Here is a 21672-nt window from a genome sequence, read left to right on the forward strand (position 1 = left end):
ACGCTGCCATTCCTTCTAATTGCTTGCAAACGGGAGGTCCAGAGGTACACCCTATAGGTGTCAAATTTTGCCCATGTCGGGCTCATTTACTGCCATTCAAAATTGGAACTATTGTCTATTTTGGACATTTTGAAAACCAGGTGATTATTAGTATTGTCAATTTTGGACAAATTAGGTGATAATAAGGCCAGGCTAGTGAAAAATCCAAAAGTGCTCGAAGCAGTTATTTTTCAATTTTCTCGTGAGGCTGCTCAAGTTCATTTTACTATAACTACTCAAAGTTGCGCAGAATCCGTGTTCCACCAAGTTTAGGATTTGGTATATATGCCAACTGACCGTAATAAATGAGTCAAATGGAATACCTTTCCGTGTTCCCGTAACAATCTCAGCTAACAGAGGCCGATGTTAGCTGCTAACAGCTAACTGACTTCCGCCCTCTAGATACAAAAAGCCGATACAAAAATGCACATCTGTATGTCAAAACCCAGTTTAGGTAGCTGACAGATTATGGAATAAGTAATATCAACATCAGCCAGAGGTGGCGCCAAAAAAACAACGATCAAGTCAAACCAAGCACAAATGAATGAACCGTTAAATGATCAACTAAATCAGTACCAAAACATCATTATTTCGAGTGCGGCCCATGAGGCGCAGTACCAGTTGATTAACGGACCAGTACCCAGCCACATACCGGTGGTTGGGGCTCTCACACTTAGATAGTGCTCTTGATTTTAAAATAAATATAGTGCAGTGCTTCACGAGGCTTCATCTGGCCCATCACTAGTAACAGGGCCAACTGAGAGCGGGACGAGTTTGATGCAAGTCTTGACGGGAGGATTGTGTGTTCAGCTTTCAAAGTGACGAGCCAGCCAGGAATAACGAACTTGGCGCAAGGAGTCAGGTCAGCTGTTTAAAGAAGCCTGTAACCTCATGAAACCTTTTGGATTAAAATAAGAACGTTAAGTGAGGTTTAAGTGTTTGTTAGGGCTCGAGATGGGAAGACGTGTCAGCTCCACTTGATATGTCATCACTTATTCTATATGGCATTCATCTATTTGGCGTGTATATGTCTGAGTTCTATTCAAGAAGTAATGCCATTTTCTGCTACACTGTTGTCATTTCCACTGAGTGGGAGGATCCAATTCGTACCGGAAAGTAACCACGGAAAGACCGCACTCAGAGATTTACTGAGAAATATTTTTGGAACTCCAGAGGCCGTGGTTATTAAGGTTGACATTTTAGACAACTCAAGCAGAATTTCAACTCAAGTCACGCAAATGTACAGCTCTCAAGTCAAACGCCCGCAAGGTCATATTCACTTCAAAGCTGATGCTCTGCATCTTCACCATACGCATCAATAGAAAATTTCAAGTAGAGCATTCTTGCCTTTTCTTATCATCTCTGGTTAGCTCGTTTTTTGTTGTTTTTTAACAAATGTATAAGAATATTCATGAAAACAAAAATAATCATTTTTAAGACTCACATTTTGTCCACTAAAATTTAAAGATTAGGAGTTGCTCAATGGCAGAACATTCTGGTATTGCATGTTTTAGGCATAAATTATTATTTTTATTATATTTTGCAAAGCCCCCTCAAGGAAGAGAAAACATCAACTCCCTCAACATGTTGACTATTAATAAAATTAACTATAAAATTTGTAAACATATACCTAAAACTGTATTATTGTAAATATTAACAAAAGAACAAAAGCATTATAAACTTTGATAAACTGTTTTTACAGGTTGCACACTAGTCTAAAATTGAAAAAAAAATAAAAGTGCATCATAGTGCCTGAACTAAAAGAAAGAAAAAAATGCCAATCCTTGTTTTATTACAATTAAACTTCACATGGCAAAAACAAAGCCTTTTCCCTGGGGCGCCCCCCTGACAGCACCTCAGCATATTTGTTTTTCAATAGTCACATCAGTGTTAAGTAACGTGAGGTGTCATGCTTTGCATGCGGCACGGCATTACCAAGTTAGGTTTTGGCTTCAGCACATGGTCCAAGATTAAAGACGCTTAAGAAAGAAGCACGCAAATTAAGGCCTGCTGTAATAGATCTGATGACTTAAAGGGGGCTTAATGGGTTAAATATAATCTTTAGGGATCTAATAGCATATGGATTGACCGAAGAATTTATAACGAGCACAAAGCAATAATCCAAACAGTATTCAGCAACTACCTGTATGTTAAAAATACACTGTGTACACACATATATATATATATATATATATATATATATATATATATATATATATATATATATATATATATATATATATTTTTTTTTTTTTTTTTTTTTTTTTTTTTTTCCTTTCTCCCTATCTTCTCTGTGGACACATGTAGGTGTCATTACTGATTATGCAACGAAAAGAGGGCCGCTTCGCTTGCTAAAATGCTCAAAACACTTCAAAACAATGTGAATAATTCATCTTCTAACACACTGAAGAAAGATAAATACTGTATTATGAATCCCCAGAGATCATCAACAGGTTCAGAGCAGTATCTAGTCTTAGTTGTACAAAGCATCTCATGCAGTCCTTCTGACATCATGGGGCAATTTGCGATGGCTTGGTATAACCCCAGGGAACAGGTTTTGCTTTTGTGGTGTGAAGTGTAATTGCACATCCACGACAACCGGTGGTGCTGTGGCGCTCTCATTGTCAAAGTCTGTGTGGGAGTTCTAACTATTTAAATTGTTGTCAACATTTTTATTCATAAATCACATGAATGATTAATGTAATTTAAATATGACAAAATAAATCAGCACAATGTCATACAGCTTTTTCGCCAGGTTACAATCTTTGTTTTTGTTTTATTACCTACTTTATTATTTGCTCGATTGTTGAATGCGGGGTCTGCTCGGGAAAGTGAACGGAATATGAATTTCATTGTGTACTATTACTATGCATAGGACAATAAATCTTGAATCTTGAAGATATTGATGCTCCTTGTCTTAATGTTCCGGATCATTTTACATTTTAAAAAGAATCCAGAAGCACTGATCTAGTGACACTGTCGGCAATCTCGGTGTGTGTGTTTTGTGAGCGACTGTGTCTTTAATATCGGTGGTAATCAATCATCCGTTCCTCACTAACGTCCGCTATAGGGTAAAAGTAAGGTTTCAGCAGTTCCTCCACACTTGAATTATTTGCCTGCTGTCCTTTTTAGAGGAGAATATTTAGTTTGGGCTGATGTAAATAGATGGCTAGATTCTACATTGTAAAGACCGATTAAAAATTCCCACAAAACAATAGCTTCTTTGGACCAATGAATTTGTGGTGACAGCATATCAGAAATCTGATGGAAAAAGACAAGAAGCAAGACAGAAGAATTATGGTGGAAAACTCGTGGAGATGATTTGTGCCTTATAACAGAATCAAGCCTCGGATATCAATGCAAAAGCATCCGCAGGGGGAACAGTGGCAACATTAACTCTGTTTTCAAAGAGCAGTCTACACTTTTGTTTTCCTCGACGTATTGGCTTGTACGTCACAAGGAATTAAATTCTACGGAACAATGAAACACTTTCAAACTGCTGTGATAGTCTGCATGCTAGCTTTCCGCTTGCATTTGCCAAGGAATTGAGATCTTCAACATTTCACTTCCAACAAACTTGCCTCGTGATTGGCACTTTATGGAAGTCAAAACAAGGAATTCTCTACCGTATTTCCCGCACTATGATATTGTAAGACGCATCGTCAATGAATGGCCTATTTAAAAACCGCTTTCATATATAAGATGCATTGCATTATAAGGCGCATGGAATAGAAGCTATAGTAAAACAAAACTATCAGATGAAGATAAAGATGATTTGTGAAAAGTACTACCTGAGGAATGGTGAAAAAATACCTTGAGTACATTAAAAAAAAAAAAAAAAAACGTTTAGATTGCCAAGACCAATCAAGTGGTTAAAAGAACAGAATTATGATTAAATTAAATAATAAACTTCATTTTTTAATTATTCCGTCTGCGGCCTGGAATCATTTGATCCGCGGACCTGCGGTTGGGAACCTGTGTTCTAGATGGAAATAGACTACGTGGATCTAGCTGCAAAGTTGCCACGCTACAAAGTTCATCAAAGAAAAAGCCTCATTCTGACTGCTACTCTATCTTTTTTCTTACATAATCTTATTGCATCAAGACTCGCTCTGCTGTTCGCACCCAGAAAGAGAGTGGACTTGTTACGTTTTGCCATCAATAGAATAATCGTCTCAATCTCTAATCGACTTAGAATCGCAGTCACACGTGTAACAAAGTCAATTAGGACAGGCAACAGGGATCCCATTAGGGGGTTAGGGTTCATCTTTATTTCCCAAACCCTCAAGTCCGTGTGTCCTCTGCCGCTTTCTATTCCAAATATGAATTTAACTCCAACGGAGATCTTGTCGAAATGCAGAAGCAAGATCTACAGAAAAGGTGAAATGAACATAAGGGCGGGCCCCTTTCGGCTCTGCCGTTCTGGAAAACGGCCACATCAAAGGCGTGACAGAGCATTTATTCACTTGAGCTCTTTAGACAGAGCCCAAGCAAGCGGGACCTTCCTTTATCTGAAGTGCTCGTTCACGCGGCCTCTGAATACTCATCAAACGGTGACAGTTGCTATCAAAACACTGACTTTCGCCTGTTCGTCTTCACATCCTTTCCCATATCCACTTAAGCGATAATCCAGCCTAATTTCAGCATTTTTCCTTCTCACAAAGTGTTAGGTTTGTTCCTAGGCCCAAGCAAAAAAATGTCTGCTTCGGTCCCAAGAAAACCGCAGTACTGAGGTGAGGTGTTTCATTTAGACAAACGTAATGCTTTGCCGCCACCTGGCATCTGGGTGCTGAGGAACTATGGAGGTGATGGAGCTTCACTTAGACAAAAGTAGTACTTTGCTCCCACCTGGCATCTGGGTGCTGAGGAACTGCAGTATTTAAGGAGCTTCACTTAGACAAAAGTAGTACTTTGCCACTATTTTCTGCACGATGTCAAATGATTTCTTGAAGTATGTGGAACTATTGTATGCTGAAGTGAGCTGAGGAACTTCATTTAGACAAACGCATCTTCTAGCATGATAGAAAACTATTTCTGGAAGTGTTAAGAACTACTGTATATTGAAGTGAGTTGAGGAACTCCAGTGAGATAAAACCAATGATTTGCCACCACCTATCATCTGGGTGCTGAGGAACAGTCAAAGTTGTGGTGCTTTTCTTGGACAAAATTAGTACTTTGCCCCCATCTTCTGGTGTATGTTGAAGTGAGCTGAGGAACTTCTTTTACTTAAAAGTAGGGCTTTACTACCATACTGTGTTATTTTGAGGCAATTATGAAGCTTTTTGCGGGGATTCCACTTTGTCACTTTAAGTGTTGAAACCGCAAAGCCCTTGGGAAAGGGAAGCGACAGTCGCACATGCACTTTTTCAGCCATTTATTGAACGCGCACTCATGCAGAAGCTGCTCACCCAGACACTCTTTAACATACACAAAGCCCCTCCCCTCAAATGCAAGGCAAATTCCTATATCCACTCATGACATTCTACCGAAAGCCAGCCTATTCATTGGTGTCCACTGTTGTGTCCATTTTGTCCCAGCAAGAGAAAAAAGGTCATTGCATCTCACCCAAACAGAAAAGACAGCATTGGAAATGTAAGCAAGTCCTTGAATGAGCACACCGGGATTTAGGAGGGTAGCTTGAATGAATGAAAAAATAGAGACCTAAAACCAATGTCCACGACAGAGGACACAAATGAGTAGACTGGATCTCAGGAGGTTAGAACAGTACAGTTTTACTAATTTCTATCCAACTTGCTCTGGCCTTCCTGTCTGGAGTTTGCATGCTCCCCCCGAGCCCATGTGGGTTCTCTTCGGGCCCTCAGGCTTCCTCCCACACTCCAAAGACACGAATAGAAGGTGTATTGGACATATTAAATTGTCCTTAGGTGTGATTGGGTGCGTTTTGTTTCTGCAATTGGCTGGCAACATGTTGAGGGTGTCTACTGCCCGAAGTCTGCTGGGATAGGCACAAGCAAGCCTGCGACCCGTAAGCTGCTCTAGAAAATGGATGCTGCCATTTCAAGCTGTCCTCCCAGATCTTTTTCGAGTCTAGTTTCCGAGTCTAGTTCTATTTGTATCCTCCTCATTTGTGTATCGTGTTCATGTTTTTGTTCATTTCTGTTGAAATACATTTAGCGTGTTTTAAAATGTATGTTTTAACAAGTTTATGTGTGTTTAAGCATGTGGGGGAGTGAGACTACACTCTAAAAACTTTCTCTTGTTATAATCACGGTTTCTCCTCCTGTCCTGTTTGTTTTATTTCTTGAATGGATCCCATTGTTGCACCTCCGAGGATTTAAGCCACAGTATATCTCCTACGATATCATAGCTCCTGTGATAAGCAAGAGTTCATTGTTGAAGTCTTCAGCCTCATTAGGAACATTCTAAGTTGAATAAAGACGGCGCTGTATTAAAAGAGCACACCTGCGCTTGATTGTCTCTCCTGGCTGACTGACAGTCTTCCTCCTACGACAGCAAACGCCCACGACACAGGCGGTGATTCATACGCACGGGTCTTGGCCACCCAGGCATTACCTTGACATTTATACTTTTAAGACTTGTCTGGAAGCTTGTTGGTGAGCGCAGGAGGGAGAACAAAACATCTTTTTGGCAAGCAGTCTGAAATTGGGGCAAAAGGAGTCTTTGCGGGTGTAAATGGACTCTCAGTGGGTATGAGAAAGGTACTGCAGAACATAAAAGTCTCCATTTTTATGTAATTTTGTGTGTCACATGCTATGCTCAGTCTGTGCTGGACAAAACACACCTAACGGCCGGCCAATTCTTTAAAGAGTCAAATCTAATGAATTAGCTTTACATTTCATCTCGCAATAAGTGAAGGGAGGCGGCTGGCCTTGTCTGGCAGACACATAGGCCCAAATGGTGTCCCAAACAGCAAGGCGGAGCCCACCCGCCCGCCTGCCATTGACTCAATACATTGCAACATCATTTTGATGGCATCAGACATTAACAGTGTCTCCATTCACTGTGTTGCCAGTGGACACAAACAGAAATCAATATTCAGTCCCTTTATGGAAATGAGACGTGAATATAGGCCGCATCAATCGTAGGAGAGCCATATACTGCATTCCATTATCCTGCAAGAGCAATTTTGAGCAATCTTTAATGGAGATGCCACATTTGATTTCAATTGACAGAAAACCATGTTGCACTATATCAGATCCAGACAGCATTTTTGTCTTGTGGCAGCCACAAAATGACTCAGCAGGTACCCCACTATCCAGTGAACGTTTGAGCTTAATTTCAGTGATCAATAGATTGGAGACATTATACAAGTTTCCGCAGTACGTGTCTCCTATTTGCTTCGTGAGGTTCCATTGCAGAGATCCGCTCCCGGATCCGAACAATACATTACGAATCAACACGGGCGATGAAACCGAAATGATCCACGCACTCAAAGATCAGCTTTGCATGAGATGTGTTCACTGGTCAGACTTAAATGAGACCACATATTGACGAGGAAAGGGGGAGAGCAGACAGCCCCAACTGGCAACAATCACAAACACCGGTATCCTCTTTTGTTTTCTCCAAATGTAAAAGCATCCGTTTAACTTGCATTTTCATTATAATTTTGGATGACTGGTTTAAAGCGTGACCGATAAAAGAAGCGTAATTGTTTTTTACCTGTTCGGCGCAGCGTCCCTCAGTGCAACACCGGCTCTGACAGACAACACACTCACCGCAGGCTGCGCATACCGTAATGTCTATACCACTCGCGTCGCTACATTTTTTTTCACGAGCCCCTCGCGGATTATTACGGTATTGGGTACTGACCTCCCCATTCAAGTGAAGTTTAGGTGGCTTGCAATCCGTTAAAAGTTTAGGACAATATATTTAAAAAATCTATCTATCTATCTATCTATCTATCTATCTATCTATCTATCTATCCATCCGTCCATCTGTCCGTCCATGTCTATGTCAAGTCAAATGTACTTCTTTCGTCCTTATGATGATAGATGAGCCTATGAAAGTCAGCCCAAGTTGGATGATCATTTTGAGCCCCTCATGGGTCATTATGGTATTAGGTCCCACCCTACCGCAAGAAAAGGCAGTTATAGGTATCTATTCTAGGTACCTGGATAAAACATTGTAAATGCGCCTTATAGTCTGAAAAAATGTGGTACTGTATTTCCTTTTAGTCCACCATGCATTGAATGTCAATCACTTTTATTTAAATGCACAGATTGTCAAAAGGAAACTTAGCAAAACAGCCTACGTACTACAACGGGTTTGATTTCATCATGTTTTCCTTTGATGGAAATGTCAAAATGTGTTGAGCTCTATTGACTTTGTTGGATTGTTTCTTTCAATATGTAACATGATTTTTTTTTTCTCTTCCAACAAATGCTGGGACAGAACCATCAACAAAAACTCGAATGACCTCAGCAGGCTCACGGGCAATATTATCGGCCCCGACGTCCGAGCGGATCGCAACCAATTGTTTCCAGACGGCATTTGAGAGCCCTCCATAAAGTCACGCCCCTCCTCCGAAATGTTGTTTGACCGATACCCAGGTTGAGCGTGGTGCAAAATACGAACACTGTGCTGATAGTAAAAGTGACGCGGGCTCCTAAGTAGAAACGACGTGAAAAAAACAGGGTGAAGTAATCCAAAAAATAATAACTGGAACAGAAACAGAAGACGACACACTGCGAGATTCCCGTCAGGGTGGGCCATAAGTGGTTCCGAAGTTTTGCACGGGGGAAGGCGATGCCGTTTTTTGCCACGCTTCTCAAGTGAGCCCACAGGTATCGAAGGGTCTTCCAGCTGGTAACGATCTTGAACCCCAATATGCTCCACAGGTACACCCAGGTCACGGTGTACATCATTTTCCTTATCCAGAAAATCGGGGGAGAGCGGCGAGTCGGGAACCGGGCCGCTGTGCCGTTGGCGGGAGGCGAGTCCGTCAGAAGAAGGTCGATCTGCAGAGCCCAGTTGTTGAGCAAAATCCCATGATCTAGAAGAGCGGCCACCAAAGTGGCAAGCTTGATGTTTCTCTTCAGCCAAATGAGCGGAGCGAATCGTACAGGGACGATATGGATGAAGAAGTAGAAGTTCAACCAAACGTAGGCGCTCATGCAGTGTTGTACAAAGTAGTGCATGATCAGCCACAGCATGACTAACGTAGTCGCGCTTACATGTTTCTCCAGAACGGAGGTCAGCATTAAAAAGGCAACGTACAAAATGGAGCACCACATGATGTATTCCAAGAGTATCTTCAGAGGCTGCTTGAGTCGTGCACGGTTTTTCCGTGGCTTGGCCAAGCAAAATAGAGAGAAAATGTTGAAAGTGAGGTTGAAAACGACGAGAGGACCGTTGATCAGGAAAAAGCCCAGCTTACTCATTTCGTGCCGTTCATCCATTTGTGGCTGAAATGTCAAACGATTCAAACAAAGGCAGAAGTTCCTCGACGTGTGTGTTACACGCCCCTTGTGAAAGATGGCTTTACAGGGAAAGCAGGGGACTGTTGTTAAGAACTATTTGTATAAAAGGACGCCCCGTCGGAAGGAATATTAATCGAGCGTTCAAAGCTGACCTGGTGGTGCCCTCAACTTGTTCGGGTGAGTTGAGTCTAATCAAAGGTAAAATTCCATCATTTACATGAATACAAAAAAAAAAGAATTATATATATAATATAATATAATATATAATTAATATAATATATAAAATATAATAATATATATAATTTTATATATATATATATATATATATATATATATATATATATATATATATATATGCTTTATACATATATAATACCAATACAAAATACAGCATGCATGTGAAGTGCAGGTATGGTTTTTGTCTATTAGGGCGTCACCATCGGCATCAAAAATCAGCAATACCTGTATATGTCCGATTAAAAAAATCTGGGATATAGCGGGACCACAAAAGGTGGAAACTGTCAACAACTATTTTTACGTGTCTCAGATTTTTTTTTTCAAACAATTGAACACAATCCCTAGGTGTCTTAATAACAATATGACTTTATTTAAATAAACACATCCGACTAAAACGCCAGAAAAGAGTCTATATAAAAATAATACTGTATTCCAAAGCAATTATGATACATCTTTACATTCCGAGACTTTCGAGGCACGAATTGGAGAATACAAACATCAACTCCTTTCACACAAAGACACATACATATTGCAAACACACTTAAAGCCACAGGTTTTTTTCTTTTCGGGGTTTTTGATAGAAATGTCCGAATGTCCAAGTACAGGACAATCTGAATAAATAAAGGTTGGCATCAGATCACAAAGTCAGTGCTATCGATGGAAGCTTCTCATGAAACCCCCAAACAAATACTTTTGCATTTTCGATCGTGCCATGAACGGAAATGACCCGCGACCCATGCAAAGGCACTGAAATGGGCCGAGAAGATTTTTACTTGCAAACTTGTGCACTTTAGTCAGTTGCTGACACGTGATTCTCGTTGGCCTGCTGCTTGACAGTAACGAAGCGCGCCTTTGCGTTAGAAGTAGTCTCTGCGGCGTGAATCATCGCTTATGAAAGACGGGTTCCATTGGGCGGGATAGATACACGAGTGGCGAGATCCCGGCAGGCCTGTGAATGGGTAAAGTCCGTTTCTCTCCAGGTCAGAGTTGCGCAACGCAGGCTGCAAGAAAGCACAGGGTTGTTCTTCACTCTCCCCTTTAAGACGATGATAGATTGGTTTAAAAAAAAAAAAAAGGAGTCTTCTTACAGAATAGTAGATGTCAGTCATCTGCAGCAGGTTCTTGGTGCTGCCGTTCTCTTGCATCTCGATGGTCTCCCGGCCCCACTCCATGGAGATGCGGTTGCTCTTGGGGAAGTCGGCGTAAGGAGACATCTGCATGTCTCCGCTCTTGAAGATGATTTTGTTCAGATCGTTTTTGTCCCTCCTGGTAACAGACACAAGCTCGGCTTTTAACATAACCAGTTACACTCGTCAGCCAACTTTAATGGGGTGAATTTGCTCCATCTATACACAACTATGACCCTTTCAATAGTGGGCATAAACTACTAACGGTTTGTCTTCCTACGTTGCCAAATAAATTCCTTGGCGTCTTAAATGATACACCATCTTGTGATGTCAAGCATTTTTATTTATTTATATTTTAAAAAAGTGTGGTTGGAGACCGCAACCCACATACTAACTCCACCCGTCCAGCAAGTGTGACCTCTGGTGGGGGGCATGTGGTACTGCATCTACCCCAGTCATTTAAGATCTGAACGACTTTTTTTTTAATAACCTCCACTCTCAGTACCACTTTCAAGGCCTTTGAAAAAGCTTCACAATCTTCCCCTGCTCTGCGTCCCTCTGTTCACTCAGAAATAACGCTAAAGTGACTATTTTGAATGAGGGTTGAGTTTGAAGTGTAACCCTAACCCTAATTTCCAAAGTTCAATAAGTAAATATGAAGTACATCATTAAAGTCACCAAGGACTCCTAACGAACAAAAAAGAAATCTTCAAGAATGCCTGTAAATCACAGGTGTCATACTCCTGTATGTATCCATGTATCCTGCATGTTTTTTTAACCTTCTCTCGCAAACACACCTGATTCAAATGATAAGGATCATTTTCAAGCGTCTGCGGATCTTGCTAATAAGCCATTCATTTGAATAAGGTGTGTTGGGTGAGAAAACTGGAAAACATGCAGAATACTGGCCCTCCAGGACTGGAGTTTGGCACCTAAGCCGTAAATGGTGACATCACTAAAAACATGTATGAAAGATAAAAGATGCCTGCAATTAACCACGTTGGACATGTATGAGGGTTGTAAAAGCACGTTTATGTGAAGGAGGTCTGTAAATGTGAAGTTAAGACACACATTTTGTGAAAATAGGGCTGCGAGAGGAAAAGAAAATCTTACTTGCAGCATGTGACAATAAGAGCAATGATGAGGATAAGGAGTAGGGCGCCCCCCGCGGGCGATACGACAACTGCAATCAGCTTGTAAACTGCAGGGCAAAATGAAACGCATTAAAGATGGGAAAAGATGCTATTCACGTTGTCTGATTTAGTTGAAAGCAACCAATCATCAAGTCAAGAGTAATACCACTTACAATTTCCACAGTTGAATCCTCCAAATCCAAACATGCACCTGGAACAGGACAGTAATGAATGTGAGTCCTAAGTAACGTTTATACAGCTAAAAAAAAAAAAAAAAAAAATCATTCAAAATGAACTTACGGGACACAGGTGCCATTTTCCAGCTTGTAGCCATCCCCGCATTCTGGACAAAGTCAGATGGCAATGAATCAGATTTTTACCTTTCAGTGGTCCTTGACTATGTTTTTGTCACAAACGGACATCGGGCTTACCTAAGCAGGACAGGTCATCGAGGTTGTGCTTGTAATAACCTGGCAGACACTGGCATTGGGCGGTGCCGCTCACATCAGTGCAGCTGGAACGCTCTGGGTTGCACTGTACCTTCTGGGCCGCACATAGACTCTCCACTAAATAACAGTGTGTGAACCCATGAGAAGAACACGATTATTACTCCATGAGTGGTCCAAAATACCAGAAAAAAACACCTTTCCTTAAGTTCATTATCTAGTTTAAATTTAGAATTGAATAACACAGTGCTCACTTGTTTTTCACAGCTAATGAGGAGAAAACCGCCCACGTGATTAAAAACTCTTGGTGCGTCCTGTACACGTGATAAGTAGGATTTGCCAAGAGTACATTACTCATTACTCATGATGCAAGTTTTTTCAATGGCCAGGCTTAGCCTGTGCTGGTATTCCCACATGTAGCCGCTCACACCCCCACCCCCTTCCCCACATGTACATCTCCTCGCTGCTCGCTCACTCACAGCCACAAGCGCGCACCGCTTAGAGTCGTGATGGGGTGTTGCCAAAACTCCCTTCTATAATGCCACCACTCTTTTAATAAAGAATAACAAGCAGCGGTTTAAGTTTTACGAACAAGTGCCTTCATTTGAGGCCGAACAAGAGCGAGTATTAACAGGCTGTTAAGTGTTATTGCTGTACATCGGGTAGGTGCTGCTGTGAACTGACAGCCTTTTGGGGGAAAAGAAAATAGTGAAGCACTGAAGCCGCACAAAAAGGTTGTGTGGGAACACTGTATAACTGCTGAGAGCTTAATTTTTGGCTAACATGAGTAGAATGGTACAATAATAGAATAAAATCATCAACCCTATATTAGAATGAACTGTGACAGCTAAGAGACTGTCGTAATGGACACGATTTGTGGGTATTTCTTTGCCTACCGTGATAAGTAAGTCTGTGGTGCAGTGCAGCGCGACAGTGAGACGGCGAAGAGCTGCAGTTTTTCAGAAAGATTTGGATGTTGTTGTAGACCTCCGCACTGGTCACGTCGGAGGATCTGGAGAAAATGTTGATGGCCGATATATGAACGCCGTCCTCTTCTCTATAGGGAGCATATGTTTGCATGAGTCATGAGTGTACAATGTCCTTCACACATGTCCTCATTTTATGAGTAGAAGGCTCTTAATTTAGGTTTGGTTTCATTTTCATGAATGACAGAAGGATTAATTGCTATTTTTATATGCAGGGTTACCCCCTCTAGATAATGAAAAAAGGGTTTGTGGCTGCTAGTGTTTTTTTTTTTTTCTGTGAAAAACAGTAAAATTTGCTCTTTGTGTAGTATAGATCAGTGGTTCTCAACCTTTGTCGGTGATGTACCTCCTGTGAAATATCTTTCCAGCCAAGAACTCCTAACCAGTGCAAAGCATTTTGGGGTTAAAAAAAAAAAAAGACTTAAAACATGCCATCAGTATCTGATTTATTTAACTTTAGACCTTTTCAAACTTCATCTGTATTGGTCCACAAAAAAATAATCAACCTAAAGTGTCTTATTTTGGATCATAGTAGAAATCTGTTCTCAAAGAGAAATTACATAATTAATAATAAATAAGATAAACAATATAAAGTGTCAGACCTGTTCTCTAAAATAAAAACATTGAACATAAACCATCCTGTTTTAGGGTTACAGTAGAGATCCGTTCACAAAAAGAAATAATTAACGTAATTATTAATAAATATTTGTTCCCCTTAAAATAATCAACGACTCTAGTATGAGGGATAATCTGGCTTTTTGCAATAAAAAAAATTAATAACCTACTGAACACATATATTACTTTATGAACTTGTATTTTCCTGAAACAATTAATCAATCCAATCATTATTTTTAAAGGATTTTTGCATGTTTGTTTTATTATTGACGCTGATCTACAGGTAAACCGACTTTAATTTGAATTCAGGCCTACTGCCTATGTGTTTTGTCGCCACCTAGTGGTTGTAGCGCCCTACACAGGTGCGTGCTTTTTTCTTTTTCCCCCAAAGGCTGACTCACTTGTTGCTGAGCGTGGAGCGGCTGTAGCCTTTGAGCTGGGACAAGGAGGCATTGAGCTGAGATGGAGAGAAGCATGACAATGTAAGTCAAAAAAATCAAAACAATAATAAGATATTGAATTTGTTTCTCACCAATTGAATAATCTCCCTCTGGATCTCATGTATGGCGGCGTTTTTGAAGAAACTCGGGTCATGTGACGCTCTGTTCACATTGAATGTTCCCAAAAAGATCTTTGCTATCAAGGGAGACCGTATTGATTACATTTAAGAAAGAGATTCGCAAATGAAGTGATTTGCTTCATATAAAGTTACCTTTGGTGCATGTCCGTCCGTCCTCCAAATGGAAGCCCAGCGGACACTCACAACTGAAGGAACCCCTGGTGTTTACACATCTGGAGCCAACGGGACAGGGGTCCTTCTCACACTCGTCCATATCTGTAGAATAACATTTTATTTGTTAGACACTGAATAGCAAAGACTTGATGTCATTTGAATCTGTATGTGAATCAATACCAAGACTGTATGGATTCTTATGAGGCCATTCAAAACCATTTCAAAAAAGGAATGTAAAATGGGGGGTAATTTCCCCACATATTTTCCGCACTATAGGGAGCACCTAAAAGCTTTCAATTTTCCTTAGTGCTCCAGGCTGCAGGGAGAGTTAGCGACCGCTCACACCGCTCTGATGCACTGTGTTGTATAAGAAAATAAAGTTTGTGCTCAAAAAGAAACACACGTCTGTAGCTTCTATTCTATGCGCCTAATAATGCGGTGTGGCATATATATGAAAACAATTTTAAAATAGGCCATTCATTGAAGGTGCGCCTTATAGTGTGGAAAATACAGTCTGTAACTTGTAACAAATGTTATGTGGAAGCTCACCCTGGTTGCAAGTGGGGCCCGTCCAAGCCTGATGACACGTGCAAGTGAACTGATGTCCTTCATAGCTCATGCATGTCCCGCCATTCATACACGGGTTGGACACGCAAGGATCTCCTGCTGTTCATGGAAGAAACAGCCATTATTTATTTTTGTGTTTATAGTACCTTGGTCAATAATTATTTTATTAGTCCTACAAAATTATTTATTTGAAAATACTTGGCGATTACTCACTCGCTGGTGCGGCTTTTGTGGGTAGGACACGCCTCGGCGTTGTGGGCGTGACTCCCTCCGTGGTCACTACGTCGCTTTGTTTGCCGGCAGTGTACGGAACTTCCGTGCTCGTCGTCAGGCTGTCAAAAGCGCGAGGAGCGGCAGTTTGTCGCCTTCGGCTCGGCGCGGTGACGCCCAGAGTGCCGGCGCTCGTTTCCCGCTTGGAGGTGGTGACGTCGGCAAGCTCGGCGATGGCGACCGGCGACGCAGGGGCTCGGCTGGTGTCGGGCGAGGGAGCGCTTGGGGTTGCGGAGCTCTGCTGAGACAGGGTGGGGGCGCCGGTTGGCGAGGGCGTGGAAGGGACCGTGGCTTGGGTTGGAGAATCTGGAGTAGAGATAACGGACGTGCTACTCAGGCTGAAAGATGAAGTGGCTGCTAGCAAAGGGGAATTGCTGCTAGACACACTTGATGGACTTGTATCCTCCTCTGTTATTTCCCATCTGTTGGGAGCAAATACACAAATGCATTAGAAGATCATGCTTTTGTCTGCTGTCAACAGCTAAATACATGACAAGATGCATTTTTTATTCTGAAAAATGAAGGCTAAAAGTATGGGCGCGTTCCAATAAACAGTATTGATGATTTGAATTTTTTTCAGTCGACACCATTCGAGGAAGATTGATCTGTCAGCCATATAAACCAGGTTCTGATGCACAGATGTGCGTTTTTAGAGCATTATTTTATATAAAAGAAGCGAGCAAACTGAACCACCGTCTGAGTCCATCCATGTTTATGCACAGGAATATTACTAAAACGGACAGGATCATGTAAAAATTATGATGTCTTCATCTGATTCAATTAAGAGTGGCAAGGTATGTATGCAGCCCAGTGCTGCGATTACAGAACACGAAAATGCATTCTAATTAACTTGTTAATCAATTGTGGTCTTTTGGCATATACACACAATTATAAACTTGGTGAAACTCGGATGGTGTGCAACTTTGAGTATTTATGGCAAAATGAACTAGAGAAGGAAAAGGAAAACCAACTGCTATGAATGCATTCAACGTTACATGAGCGTAGCTTTCACTGACCGCTCACAATCTGGGAAATATGAAGCACACTAAACATTTAACAAATATATAAATTATGTTTATGAACACAAAAAAATATAAAGAATTTCTGTTTTGCTTTAGTTTTTACATTTTTGCCAAACTCTTGGTGCGTCTTATACATGGTAACATAAAAAAAAATATCAGAATTTGACCCCAAAATTAAGAGTGTCTCATATTTGGGGGATCATGGTACATTTGGCATATTGACAATTTAATGTCTTATTCAATATGAGTTTATGGCACCAATATTTCTAACGCACACCCATCCACTACTGTAGCTTCTATTCTATGTGCCTTATAATACGGTGAACCTCATATCTGAAAACAGTTGTAAAGTATGCCATTCGTTGAAGGTGCGCCTTATAATCGGCTGTATGTTTTAGTATGGAAAATACGGTAAAGTATTGACGTTGCCTTGACTTTACCTCTCAGTGACCGCGCCTGCCGTGGTGGTGATGAAGACCTCAGTTGTTTCCATACGGGAGTCATACTGATTTGTCATACTATTTATCACGGGTGGAACCGTGGTAAAAATAAAGCCTCCACTTTGCTCCCAGCTTTTGGATGAACTTTCCTCCGTGCTCTGGATGAAGCTGTCAGTGCTGAAGCTGACCGTCCCGGTAGAAGATTCAGCAGTGGTAGAAGATTCAGCAGAGGGTTCCGCTGTGGGCTCCTGGTAGGACACAAAAGTGGGGCTCCTTACAGGAGGGACGACTGGAGGTGTGGATGAGATGGAGTCGTCCGATCGGTCGGTGATGGACATCCTGGCTGCGGAGCGTGACGTTGCCTCCGATGTTAAGATGCGTTGATGCTCGGTTGCATTCGGAGGCCCGGCGACAGTTTGGCTTCCTGTGGACGTCTCGGGAAAAGACGATTGCGTGAGCGAGCTGTCTCTGGTTTGTTCGCTGTTGACAGAGGGGACACTGTGAGTGTAGTCCTCAGTCTCTGTTCCCCCTGTTGATGGAATACTCCAAGTGGGAGGAGGTTGGTGAGAACTGGAGCGCTCCGTAAAGCCTGAGTAGGGGGCGCTGTTGTTCGAGAAAGATGCGGTGACAGAGAGCAGCGTCCGCTCGCCGGCTCTGCTGACGGCGGTCGAGGCGAAGATGCTGTCTGTGAGGACTTGCGTCTGCGACGGGAACGACACGGCGTTTCCTAGACCGACATTAGAAACCGGACTGTCCTGCCGCACGCTGGAGTCCTCGGTGGACATCCGGAACAACATTGCCTCGCTGGACACACCAGTGGAGACCTCAGGCAGGTTTGCCTCGCTGGACACACCAGTGGAGACCTCAGGCAGGTTTTGGCGTTGTAAGTCATCCCTCCAGTTTGTGCTACTATTTCTGGTCTGGGAGGAAGTCCGAACAGGGGATGAGGTGAACTGCTCGGTGGAGCCGCCGACACCCTCCAGTGATCTGGTACTTGTTTCTCTCACGGTTTGTGTTTGCTCAGTATCTGAGGAAAAACAAAACGCCATTGTTATTTAGAGCAGAAGTCCCCAACCACCGATCTGCTTGTTTTGTTTTGTTGGAATGCCTTTCTGTGTTCTCCAAGCGGAGCTTGCCACACTTAATGGAATCAGCTGGAGACGTCATAACTTATACATGATACACTCTGGTTTAGTTATATTCCTGTGTATGAACAAGAATGGACGTCCGCCCGCTAGCTCGTCCCGTTACCGTAATTACAGCCGATATAAAATTGCACATCTGTGCGTTTCAACTGGGTTAATGTGGCTGACAGATCAATCTTCCTCGAATGGTGTTGAATAAAAAATAAATGTATTAAAATTCTAATTCTTAAGTTCCGGTTTCGAGGACGCAACCATACTTTTGGGGAAAAAAACGTGTCATATATTTGGGGAATTAATGTAGTTGAGAGTTCAGGTTTTCACACTATCAGTTAATGTGAAGTGCGCTTCAACTAATAGCCACGAGAGGGCAGTGAGTAAACCGGCATCCATCCACAGGCATGATGCTGCAAGTACTGCTGTTTGGAACAATTCTGGGCGGAGAACAATTGGCAGGCGGGCTTAGCGACTCTAACAAAGGCTTGAAGGCCTAAATATGGCGGCGGTGGTCTCTGCTTGGGAATGAGTCGCTTCCTTCCTAAAGCTGAGTGAGCACAAGGGAGGAGTGTCACTCCGGGTTTTGCACTTCAAATCAGTTGTTTTTCAACCGGCTAATCACTAGAATGAGGGAGCCCCTTTCTTGACATAATAACAGGACCAAAACAATACCAAAAATAAATCCTCACGTTAAGTCTGTGTTGTTTACATGCATTGTCTTTTTGTTTAAAAGGAAAACTAAATTATTTTGAATGTAATTTGCTATACTTTTTATATCTTATGCCAGGAGTGTCATTTTAGCTTGTGGGGCGCATGGAGGAAAATCTATTCCCAAGTGGGCCAGACCGATAAAATCTTGGTACATATTTATATAACTTCATATTTATTATTTTTTAATACTATTCAAAATAGTACAAGCACAACAGCACTATGACTGTCATGGGGGAAGGCCTCGGTGTCCGAGTGGCCTCCGTATCAAAAGAGTTCCAAAACAAGCCAGGTAGTATTCATTTTTTTACTCTTTTAAGCGCCAAAAATTCCAAGATATTTTACATAGAAGATGAAAATGTTGCCTTCAGGGGCAAGAACTAAAGTTCACTCATTCAAACTGATTCCCTGAGGTAATGCGGCCTCAAATAACTCGTATGCATGTGATGCGCTAAAAGTCTGTGTGAAGTTTTTGGCCGGCGTCCTGCGCACATGGAGCAGAAAGACTTTGACGAAGATGACGATGAAAACAGAGTGTGACTCATTTATTGCAATATTCTCAATGCCCTCACTCTTTGGATGACATTGAAGACATAAGACTCAGACTGGAAGAGTTATCGTGACATAATAAGATTCTTCCTGGTCCGCATCTTGATTTCTTAACTGAAAATAAAATGTTTATGTTTTTACAAGTGATGTTAACTATTCACATTTATGTTTTTGGTCGTACAAGTGTAATGGATCACGCTAAGGCACAGGTGTCAAACTCAAGGCCCGGGGGCCAAATCCGGCCCGCCACAACATTTTATGTGGCCCGCGAAATATTGAATTGACTTTTATTTTCTTGTTAAAATACCAAACTTGCAAGTTGACTTCAATTTATAAAAATTTAGGGGGCAAAAAAAAAATCTTGTTTGAACAGCTTTTATCATCCTCTGATTTCAAAACTGAATGAGTGTGTGCCTAATCCACTTATTATTTGAATTGACAGTCATTCCAGCCCTCTGACAGAAACTATAACAACAATGTAGCCTATGAGAAAAATGACTTTGACACCCCTGCATTATATAATTCCCAGATGTGCCTAATATTATGATAAATAGCATTTAGAACAGTCATCGGCAACATTGAGCCCTATTGTGGAAGTTTGAGAAAGCACATGTTGGACACATGGTGACTGAAACCTCTTTTCTATTGTTTTCCTTCCAATACTGTAATCACTGAATTGCTGAGGATAGAAAACATCACAAAGAAATACGATACGCTCGCCTGCAAAACAAGAAAGGTGAATGTACAGTAACTAAGAAACAAAGTAGCAGAGGGTGTTCTTTTTTGTTGATTTTATTCAAATTTTAGTAAAGGTGGCATCTCGCAGGTTAAAGTTTAACATCTTCGATCAACAGGTGAAAGGAGACTTTGATTTCTCCTTTCATCTACAGCTGCTTAGCTTACGTTATTATTTACCGTCAATAGAGTGCTAAAGTGTTGTTTGATATTTGAACAAAATCGGATTGGCATCAGTTACCCAACAATATGACTTTAATTAAAGAAATGAATAATCATAAAGAGAACAGATTTCAAACTCAAGGTCCAGGGACCAGATCCAGCCCACCACATCATTTTAAGTGGCCCAGAAAATGCTAATTGTGACTGAGTTTCTGGCTAAAATACTGCATTTGTCTTCAATTTTATTATACGTTTTTGTGACGCGCTCATTTTTTAATTTACCAATCCCTCTATTGAACAGTTTTTAATGGCCGATTATACTAAAAAACAAACAAACAAAAAAAACACGTTTTCAAATTTGATAGATAATGATCTTAGGTAGGCCTCCAGGGTAAAACGGTGTAAAAACCACTGAAGACGCACTGTGGTTGTCAAAAACAAACCAAGGGGCGTAAATATGACTTTAAAAACAAAACAAAAAAAAGACAGAGCAGCAGGTGTCAAACTCAAGGCCCAGGGGTCAGATATGGCCCACTGCATCATTTTTTGTGGCCGGGCATATGCTAATTGTGACTTTTGAGTTTCTGGCTAAATCATCGCATTCATGAGTTGTCTTCAACTTTTTGGGGAAACCTTTTTTTATTCAGCAAGCCTCCTTTTGAACCGTTTTAACTGGCTTCTGATTTAAAAAGCAGGTAACTGTGACGACTTCCCGCGCCATAACGGCCCTCCGCCAGAAACCACAACTTCAACGTGGCCCACGATAACAATGTCCGAGGCTTGCGGTGCAGGTTGCAGCCGCACGTCACTCGTCGCGTAGGCCGCGGAGGCTCGCATCTTACCCGCAGAGCGCGTGAGCGGCAACAGCAGGTCCTCCGGGGATGGAGCTAATGAACTCTCGGCGGACTCCGAAGCGGAAGTCAACTCGTACTCCGTGCTGCTCGGAGAGTAAACGGCCGCGGTCCCCGCATCCGGGCCGCCGCGAGCGGGGGTCCCCGGCCCGAGGGGCCGCGCTCGAGTGAGCGCCAGCCCCCACAGGATCAAGCCGAGGGGCGAGTCCCGCCACCACGTTTTCATGATTTCAAAGAAGCCGGCGCGGTGGTCTCTCCAGTCGAGGATAGAGGCTCTCCCGGGGACCGCATGGAGGGGGGTGGTGGGGGAGCTTGGCCTTTTAGGGAGCTTCCATGAGTCGCGCCGGGCTGGGGATCGGCGTTGCGTTCGCTCGATCGGCGGGCGAAAGGAAGATGAGCGAGCCGGGGGATAGGCGGCAAACTGCAGCCTTCTCTTGTTATCGCTGAGCTGGACCGGGGCTCCTCCCACTTTCCCCGCGCGACTTTGCCCAATTTGCATTTTATCTCATTGT

At 42.1% G+C, this 21672-nt stretch overlaps 3 protein-coding genes across 4 annotated transcripts in view; all 3 read right to left on the minus strand.

The window, feature by feature from the left end:
• Nucleotides 1-7721, minus strand: part of map2 (microtubule-associated protein 2) — a 64401-nt gene extending 56680 nt beyond the window's left edge. The window contains exon 1 of the mRNA XM_088414198.1: nucleotides 7681-7721. The gene's annotated coding sequence lies outside the window, so the exon portion shown is untranslated. The remainder of the gene's footprint in view (nucleotides 1-7680) is intronic.
• A 738-nt stretch (nucleotides 7722-8459) lies between these two features.
• Nucleotides 8460-9419, minus strand: LOC148423947 (uncharacterized). Its single transcript, XM_088415027.1, has one exon. It carries the CDS (start codon nucleotides 9417-9419, stop codon nucleotides 8460-8462), a length of 960 nt encoding a protein of 319 aa, XP_088271153.1.
• A 604-nt stretch (nucleotides 9420-10023) lies between these two features.
• On the minus strand, nucleotides 10024-21577 carry heg1 (heart development protein with EGF-like domains 1). 2 transcript variants are annotated; one of them, XM_088416109.1, is made up of 14 exons: nucleotides 21152-21577; nucleotides 17017-18043; nucleotides 15498-15976; nucleotides 15267-15380; nucleotides 14697-14819; nucleotides 14517-14620; nucleotides 14386-14441; nucleotides 13280-13440; nucleotides 12369-12503; nucleotides 12238-12280; nucleotides 12111-12148; nucleotides 11918-12005; nucleotides 10766-10943; nucleotides 10024-10678 (listed from the first exon to the last, which is right to left on the minus strand). In XM_088416109.1, exons 1-14 carry the CDS (start codon nucleotides 21384-21386, stop codon nucleotides 10535-10537), a joined length of 2925 nt encoding a protein of 974 aa, XP_088272235.1. In that variant the 5' UTR covers nucleotides 21387-21577; the 3' UTR covers nucleotides 10024-10534. The 2 variants fall into 2 exon arrangements, with proteins under 2 accessions (XP_088272235.1, XP_088272234.1); XM_088416108.1 differs by having other exon boundaries at nucleotides 15267-15383; nucleotides 21152-21576.
• Between the last annotated feature and the right edge of the window lie 95 nt (nucleotides 21578-21672).

Source organism: Hippichthys cyanospilos, chromosome 5, assembly GCF_059441005.1.
Source record: "Hippichthys cyanospilos isolate Australia breed blue-spotted pipefish chromosome 5, RoL_Hcya_1.0, whole genome shotgun sequence".
Classification (NCBI taxonomy): Eukaryota; Metazoa; Chordata; class Actinopteri; order Syngnathiformes; family Syngnathidae; genus Hippichthys; species Hippichthys cyanospilos.